Source organism: Ornithodoros turicata, chromosome 3, assembly GCF_037126465.1.
Source record: "Ornithodoros turicata isolate Travis chromosome 3, ASM3712646v1, whole genome shotgun sequence".
Taxonomy (NCBI): domain Eukaryota; kingdom Metazoa; phylum Arthropoda; class Arachnida; order Ixodida; family Argasidae; genus Ornithodoros; species Ornithodoros turicata.
The window spans coordinates 36600790-36610235 of NC_088203.1; the positions used below are offsets into that span (position 1 = coordinate 36600790).

General features: G+C 49.8%; 1 protein-coding gene across 1 annotated transcript; it reads right to left on the reverse strand.

Moving 5' to 3' along the window:
• Positions 1 to 487: 487 nt before the first annotated feature.
• On the reverse strand, positions 488 to 2002 carry LOC135389316 (uncharacterized). Its single transcript, XM_064619379.1, has one exon. It carries the CDS (start codon positions 2000 to 2002, stop codon positions 488 to 490), a length of 1515 nt encoding a protein of 504 aa, XP_064475449.1.
• Between the last annotated feature and the right edge of the window lie 7444 nt (positions 2003 to 9446).

Below are 9446 nucleotides of genomic sequence, written 5' to 3' on the forward strand. Positions count from 1 at the left end.
ACAACTGCCCCCCCCCCCCCCCCCTCCGGAGAGAAGCCCTCTGGGCGATCTTCTTGTGGCGGGCGAGAAGTGTCGAGAGGTCGTGGGGTGTATGGTTTGAGGCGAGAGACGTGCGCAGACTCAGTGGACCGACGGCGCCGGTCAACGGGATTGTCCAGTGGTTGGATGAGGTACGTTACATCATTGAGCGCTCGGAGTACCTTGTAGGGGCCAACGTAGTGGTAGAGGAATTTGGACGAAAGGCCAGGCTTCCGCAGAGGCACCCAAAGCCAAACGAGGTCCGCAGGACGATAAACAACGTTAGCGTGGGACGCGTCGTAACGCTGTTTGGCTGACGACAATCTCAGCCACAAACTGGCAGCCTCTGTCGCTCAACAGGACTCTGGGAGCGCCGTGCTGGAGGAGGATACGTTGAATAAAAAACTGGGCAATATCAGCAGCTGTTGCGGAAGGCAGGGCGGAAGCAACGACATATCTGGTGGAATGGTCAATTGCCGTTACAACCCAGCCGTTTCCAGAAGTAGACAGGGGGAGAGGGCCGAAGAGGTCTACTCCGACTCGTTCGAAGGGATGGAGTGGGGGTGGTAGAGGATGTAGGCGACCAAAGGATGTGGCGGTAGACTTGCGTTGTTGGCACAGTTGGCATGACGACACATAGCGATGGATGTTCCTTTTTCCCGTTGAGTTGGAGGCCCGCAGACTGGAATGCGGAGAATACAGATTCTAGGCGAAGTAGGTGGTCTTCAAATGTTTCCGAGAAAACGACAACGTCGTCCAAGTAACATAGGCACGTTCGCCAGCGGAGCCCCCGAAGCACAGTGTCCATCATCCGCTCGAATGTAGCTGGAGCGTTACAGAGGCCGAACGGCATCACATTGAACTCGAATAGCCCGTCCGGTGTAACAAAAGCGGTCTTCGGTTTATCCTGCTCAGCCATAGGGATCTGCCAGTACCCAGAACGGAGGTCAAGAGAGGAGAAATACTTGGCGCCTTGCATGGAGTCTAGAGCGTCGTCAATCCGGGGCATGGGGTACACGTCATTCCGGGTTATTTTGTTGAGCCGTCGGTAATCAATGCAAAAACGTATAGAGCCATCCTTCTTAGGAACCAGGACGACAGGTGAGGACCAAGGGCTCGAGGAAGGACGGATTATTCCTTTGGACAGCATTTCGTCGACCTCTTTATCAATTTGTTGTCGTTCGGCGGGGGAAACACGATACGGTCTCTGTCGAAGAGGCCTTTCTTCGCCAGTGTCAACTGAGTGTTCCACGTCGTGTGCAACCCCAAGAGGTGATTTGTCGAGGTCAAATAAATGTGCATAATTTCGTAATAAGCACAGAAGCATGCCTCTACTCCGATCGTCAAGCGAGGGAGAAACAGTTTGACATAGGGCCGAGTCGTGTACTGGATGAGGGAGAGTGACCGCGGCTTCAGCGGAATTTCCGAGAGCATGCACGGAGCCGAGCTTCACGGGTTCCAAGGTGGCAACGACAAATCCGCACGGCAACAGGACAGGCTCCCATAAAGTGTTGCTGACAGGGAGAGACGTCTTTCCGCCGTCAATTCGTGAGAGGGAGAACGGAGCAACGAGACCCTTGCGTGCGAGCGGAGTATGGTGAGGAGACAGTATCACCTCAGGAGTAGACGATGCTTCAGAGGAGACGGCATCTATGAATGTGGTAGTACGGGGGGGAAGTACGGTATCGTGCTCAACGTGCAGTTTAAGGACGCCGCAGTCGGCCTCACTGGCGTAGACCGGCCCTGTAGGCAGAGTGATCTCACCGCGAGAGTGATCGATAATGGCGTGATGCTCTTGAAGGTAATCGCAGCCCAGTATAATGTCATGCGAGGTAACAGGGAGGCCTCGGAATTCCACAGGGAAGCATACATCGGATATCGCTATACGGGCGGTGCAGGAACCAGTCGTGTGAGAAATGTGGTTAAACGCCGATTTGAGAAAGGATCCATCTTTGAACGTTACTTTGCGCAGCTTCATGCACATCTCAGCAGACAAAATAGAAACACAGGAGCCGGTGTCAATAAGTGCTGATGAAAAATGGACATCAATGGAAACGTCGATGCAGTTTCGAGGGTGCGGTGGGGGGACATTTGAAAACGGTGCAGTCGATGCAGGACGACCCCCAGGAACTGCAACTACATGTTTCCCCGCTGGGGAGGAGGGGATGTAAGGCGTATGGGGCTACGTGACAGTGACCTGCGGCGACTGGCTGGAGATCGGGAGCGACGTGAACCGGCGTAATCGTCATTCCGGAGTCCGTCACCAGATGTTGCGGTGGGAGGCGCAGAGTAATAATAGCGATCACCGGCATAACGAAATGGGCGGTGTGAGGGACAAGCATCACTGTAGGGCGCCGAGGGCGCAAATTGTGGACGGCCACCCCAGAAAGCCTCCCGTTGACGTTTCCTGCAGAACCTTATTGTATGACCCGTAATGCCGCAGTAGTAGCATGTTGGGCGACGACGGGGCCGGTCCAGGGACATACCGAGAGGAAGTTGAGAACCTGGAAGCATCGACGGGGAGTACATCATGGACTGCTCTCGGGCTTCTGAGACTGCAGCTGTCGCCGGACTCAGGTGGATATTTGACCGAACAACGTCAGCATACGAGGGCTGAAGCTGGGCTGTGGTGCGCTGTCCAATTGCGCTCGCGAGTTATTCCCGTACTACCGACTGTACAAGCGCAGTTGTCGCAGTACGTTGACTCAGTAGTTGACCCGTAGGTGATGAAAGCCTGGAAAGTTCTTCCCTCATTATCTCTCGGATCAAGAGACACAGATTATCGAGGGACACGCTTTCAGAGGCGCCGTACTGGAGATGGGCTTCCTTCGTGCGCCGGTTTCTTGCGTCCTGTAGTTTCTTGCATAATGCAAGAATTTCGGCAACAGTAGTGATGTCCTTTGCCATGAAAAGTTGGAAGGCATCCTCCCGTATTCCCTTGAGTATGTAGCGAATTTTTTCATCGTCAGGCATCTCAGGATTGAGACGCTTGCACTAAGAGAGAATTTCTTCGACGTATGACGTGTAAGACTCATCGGGATGTTGGGCTCGTGAGGAAAGCTTCTGCTCAGCACCTGACTTCCGAAAGGCGGGCCTGCCAAATAAATCCCGTAGCCGAGACGAAAATCGTTCCCTGGCTTGGAATTCTGCCTCATGGTTCAGGAACCAAGTCTTGGCGACCCCGGACAGATAGAAGGCGACGTTATTCAGCTTGCTGTTGTCATCCCACCTGTTGTGACGACAGACGCGGTCGAATTCGTCGAGCCAATCATCAACATCCTGGCCGTCGATGCCGTTGAATGTGGGCGGGTCACGTTGCCGCAGTACTGGTACGGGGTTAGTCGACGCGGTCGCTCGTCCTCCCGAGGCAGAACCGTTGCCGGCTGCGGATGGGGGTGCATTAGCCATAAGTACAATGCGACGGCTTCGGAGTTCCAGATTTACTGGCTTAGGAGGAAGGAAATCGAACGCACCTCCACCAAATTGTTGCGGTTCGAAAAACGAGCCTTTATTATGATGACGATGAGGATGGGAACGATGGGTCTGAAATCCTTCTCACAGGGTGCATGGTTTCGGTTTGGACAACAACGACGTTGTATATCTCCCGTCGAAATCACTTGAAATATGGCGAAAGGCAAATTACCAGCAATGGAGGAAGAGGTTATGCGACACACACAGCGTCTATGTATCGTTCGGTACGCAACAGCTCACAAAATGTCACCGACGAAGGTATGTTCTGACGAAGATGAAGTTAAAAGGGGAAAACGTGCTCCGGTAAACATGCTGACAGTCAACGGCTATATTACATTTCTCGTAGGATTTTGTGTAAACGGTTAGTTACAATCGTGTCTCCAAGTCAAATTAAAACATATTTCATGACGAAGTATACAAGCTTGTTTGAAAATTTCGCACTTTGCTCGCAAAAGCCCGTCCGCGAATCGGCAACATGTTCTGTGTATGATGTCACGGCCAGTTCGCCTCGGAGGCGGGCCGTAGCAGCTGCTGTTCACGCCTGTGGTAAATATGGAATATTTTCGCTATTTGTACGATTTTCAACTTCATATTTCACAGAGTGAATGCTTTAGTACAGGGGAACTAATTAAAAATGATCGTGGACTTGTCAAATATCGTTTCATGGTCCCTTTAAATCTACAGTTCATAGCGCGATATCCTTTACCACAACGTTAGCAGTCCTTGCCCCTGTCGGTGGTTTCTCTCCCGACGACGACGTCGCACCGTTTTGCAGGCCTCGTGTCTCGTGCTGTGCTCTCTCTGTGCTTCTTACGAACTTGAGAGCATTTATGAAAGTCAATGTCGTCTTTTTCAGCAATTCCGTTCTGTTATACTCCCGAGGTAGCGAGCTCACGCGCTAGCATCACATTGCAAATACAGTGCAAGCATTTCGCAATTTATAACACCTACAAAACGTCCTTCAATGACAAAACCCTTATACCTAAACCACGTACCTAATCCAATAGCTAAACATCATACATTATGCTTTAACTATACAAGACGCACCTCATGCAGATATCTGAAGGGACAGATGTGAAGCCAAAACCAGTACAGACTGCCACATGACAGATTCTGAGGTTTCGGGAACCACAATGCTTTAGTATGCCTTTTAAGCGCAAGATGATCGCCTTCTACGCCAGACTGAGATGAGATCAGAGTTCGAGTCCCAACACCGCCTGCGCTTGTCTGGGAGATTTTCCTGAATTTTCAAAATATCGGCACAATTCCCTGTGAAGTCGGCCCCGATCTGGTTTCCGGGAACGTCGACATGAAGACTGTTCGGCAATAGCGTGCCACTAACCAGCTGTAACCACAACAGAGGCTTGCATGCGTTGCAGCGCATGGAGGCACAAGCAGGTGGGACTATCATGACATCAGATAGTTTCCAGGAACCGGTTGAGCACACCCAGCACGACCAGTTGCAAGAGGAGGGAGCGACGCGGATGCGCTTTACCTTGTGGTGATTATAATTCCCGTGCGGCATTGGCCGCGACAAACCATCCGCTTCCGATCGCTCTCTTTCGGGATCTTTCGAAAGATGCTTAAAGGTCAGCTACGCCGATTTCCTGATGTGTTACAACAGTTCTGATATTCAGAACCAGCACGTCCAACTGCCCCCGAAACGCACCTTCGTTTCTCAATTTTGTCTTCCTATTACGAAAATTAATTAAAGAAACCAAAACAAGCCATGGGCGTAGCCATTTTTGTGACGTAGATGGGAAGCACCTGCTCCATCTACGTAGATAGAGAATCGTGCTTCTGAAAGCTGAGGCTTTCTCCGACTTCCCTGCCGGCTTCTCCCGTTTGCGAGGAAATCCAGTTATGGCGGCCGGCTACGATGAGCGTTTCGTCCGAGTATAGCCTCCTATATACTAGTATATAGGAAGCTATGGTCCGAGGTAATCCCGAGAACATGGATTGAATTCAATGCATTGCAATGCAATTGAATCCATTGAACGATGGAAACAATAACTGCGAACTCACATCAACAACATTTATTTTCGACGTGAAATTGTGATTATGTGCTCGAGAACTTCGCACTTCAACCGTTCAGCTGCCATTCACGTCGACCCGTTTGTTGCTTTTACTGCTAGTGCAGGAGTGGGAGCGATTGAGCAACAATGTGATACTTGGTGGTCGTTTGAGCATATACCTGCAGAGGACTGGTCTTCAAAGAAAGAAGACCCTATTTCTGCACGTGTGCATATCGTGCGATTGCCAGGCTTGTTACACGAGATACATATGTTGTGCAGCATCATAGCGTGATTGCAATGAACGACGTAGGAATGTATCGTGACCATTCGAACTGCATTCGTTCAACAATTCGTCGGTTATACGAAAGTGGTCATTAGAGTTGCCCCGCACAAAAAGTGTTGGATGTAGTTTTGTAGTGTGTTGTTTATCTCGTAGAGCGTATCGGCGGCATGTAGAGCCCTTATACGTATTTTTGGCATGTTTACTTGAGTGTGCGCATTGCTCTATACCACACAGGCCATATTTCATTCATAATAGTTCCGCAAATAAACACGTGCGGATCGATCTCATACTGCTTTTAAGTTAGGCACAGCGTCTTCAAATCAGGGTATATGTATCCTATTTGCTGGGCCCAACAGATGTTATTAAGGGTAGTGCAACATTTCCCACTTCTTGAACCATGCTAACATTGCCAGAATAAGGAACATTACACTGTGCTGTGTATTCCACACTCAGTTGTCTCGCGACGTAAACCCCAATTATTATATTGTGTACTCCACATGTTGAACCAGGCAGCACTTCCCATACCCGAATTTTTTTTGAACATGTGCTTAAAATTGCACAACTGCCACCCAAGTAACTTTGCCACGAAATTAGTCACTGACAAAAGGTATATGTACTTTATCACAAATTTAATAACCTTGGTGGAAATGGTTGATGCTGTCCTCTGCCTTGTACGGTGCACTTCGCAGCAAAATACACAGGTCCAAATGTTTTCCTTGTCCACAAATGCCGTGTCAACGCTCAAAGACCCTCATCAAAATGGAGAAGCCCGGGCTTGCTTGTCCAGAGAAACAAATATGAAACTACAACGCTGAACGTAAATAACTGCATGCTCAGCAACTAAGGCTGGTGATGCCGAAGACCTAATATTTCTAGGTTAAAAGGAAAAAAAAAAAGAGCAGTGCGGCGTATTAATGTTGCTTCAAAAGTATAACACCAGAAAATTTGTGAGAGTCAGTTGGTGTTTTAGTTATGTTGGTCACCTCCTGCACCAATTTTTAATAAGGATCAATTGCGTTGCTACCAACCAGGACCTAAGTGTGAGCTATGATATAATAATAATAATAGTATCTATCTATGACCTATATGGACCTTCAACACTAGTTTGGTCTAGGTTTCACACGTGGCTTTTAGTGAAATTCCGGAAGCTGCTCTGTAGAGCTGAAAGGAGACTTGCAGAGTAGAGAATTTGTTTATTTATATTTTCGAAAGAACACGTAAAAAACAATGTGCTGTACCAACTGTATTCAAACAAATACAGATATACTTTGTTTTAGCCATGTGCATGTTAGCAAGTTACAGGTGACCGATCACACACAATGGGCGTCAGTAGTAAGTACTGACCACGTTTATCCGGAAACGCACATCTTCATCTGGACGCCATTAATTAGCAATTAGAGTTAATTGGGACCCCCCCCCCATCAATCAGCACCCTTCAGGGAGCCATCACACTAATTGGGGAATGTCTATCTCGCGTCCAGACCAGTTGTGCGTTTCCGGATAATCGTGGTCATAAAAAATAAAAAAATAGGCAGAAAATAAAATAAAAAGATAGAAATAGAGTGGAGAGAAACAATTTATTTGAAAATCAACGATGCCGCGTCGAAGAAGCCGCTTCGCAACACCCGAGTGACCAGCGCCCGCCATGTTGGTAGTTTGCACCCAGCAGTTGTAGAGATCGACGACAGGTGGCCACTTAGTTGCAAGGCATCACACCAGATGGCGCCACCATCATAGCTCTAGACGAGAAAGACAGAGAACAAGATACTAGCGGCAGGTAAAAATGACAGCACTGCTAAACAAGTCTAGGCATGCGAGAGAAAAGGTCTAACCGCTACTGCTAAAACAGCACGGAGAAAACAGTACACATCGGGGAAAAAGGCTTACGGGGACGATCGCTTAGGCCTAACCACAACACTACGCAGCTAACACAAGGCGGGAACCACTGGGCACACACATCGCTAAACATGCGCCAACAGGCTTGCTCACCTCAAAACAAGTCTAAACATGCGAGAAAAGGCTTAACACGAGCGCGGTCAAATCACTCGTTGGTCACCGCTAAACACGGCAAACATACGAGGAAAGAGGCTTACGGGGGCGATCGCTTAGGCCTAACCCCAACACTACGCAGCTATCACAAGGCGGGAACCACACATCGCTAAACATGCGTCAACAGGCTTGGACACCGCAAAACAAGTCTAAACATGCGAGAAAAGGCGTAACACGAGCGCGGTCAAATCACTCGTTGGTCACCGCTAAACACGGCAAACATACGGGAAAAGGAGCGCGTCAAATCACTCACCTTTTCCCCCGCGGCAACTTCCAGGCAGAAACTGAGCGAGCGCGGAGAACACACGTCTGCTCTCTACGAGAGCCAGCCAGAAACTGAGCGAGCGCGCGGAGCGCACGTCCGTCTTCCGCGACAGCCCGAGAGAAACTGAGTGAGGCGACGTGCAGCGACAGCTATGGATGCGCGCGTGCCCTCTGCTCCACCCGTCCGCGCATGCGCGCGCGCGCGCTACTAGCGCCCTCTGCGCCGGCCGCGGGTGTTTTCGGTTTCGGCTCTCTGCTGCACACGCGCGCTCCTAGCCGCGACGGGTGGCTTCTGAGTTTGTTTCGTTTCTTTGCGCGCGCGTTTATCTCTATAAAGGCAGCGCGCACCGCGCTCGCGTCATCACTACTTGAAGATGTTCAGCTACCACTCTTTACAAAATTGTTCCCGCACCCACGCTTCTTGGGAAGAAGTGGAGAAGGAATGTTTCAACGGCGAAAGTCCCCGCAACGAGCTCGTCATCACTGCTTTTCGCTACGTGATAGACATGGTAGGCTTTGGCAATATAGGAGAGATCTCGCCGGGGCCGCTGCAGGAGATGGTGCGTCGGATCTACGCCCGTTACAAGAACGTCTGCATAACGGTTCCTGACGGACCCCTGGGACTAATGAGCGAATTTGTGAGCTTGTCCAACGCAGAATTCAACTACATCGCTGCAGACATCGTGGACCTTCTCGCTCGTGCGATCGCTCATATTAAGCACGCCCTGCGGAAGCAGCGACATTTGCAAGCAGTCTACATCGCCAACCTTGTCATTGATTTATTGAAATACCGATTGGTTATTGACATGCAACGCATTAAACAGTCCGAATAACTTTGACGAGACTCTGCGTGTTCTTTCACTGAAACATGTTTATTGAATACAAACAAAAGTGTTGGTCAATAGATACCTGCACCCTCCCTCCCTTGTCTGATCATCTCGTAATGCTGCGTTCGTGAGATCAGACGTGCCAGAAAAGGGGAATCTTCATCGCAGCGCCGTCATTGCGCGGGTCACTGCGCCAGCACGATGACGGAATGGTAATTCTTTTCGTACACCCATTCCGCTACCACACTGCCACGATGTCCCGTGCTTCTCCTGTCTGCGAGAGAGAGAGAGAGAAGCATGCCTCGACTAGAACTTTTATTCTCGATTACATGCGCGTGCAGCTCTTTGTTCCACGGTTACTCGATGCCTGACGTCGACGGTCTCGGGCTCTCTTCTGGGTTTTCCGGTGCTGCACAAAGAGGGAGTACTATCGTAATGCGATACGTGTCAAAACACTAGGAAAGCTTACCGTATTCGCAGCTCCCATAAGGGAAGGAGTGTACGGCATCCACGAGATAG

Excerpts from the sequence above, each read along its gene's own strand:
- LOC135389316 (XM_064619379.1), bottom strand. The coding sequence starts at position 2,002 with ATGTGCATGAAGCTGCGCAAAGTAACGTTCAAAGATGGATCCTTTCTC.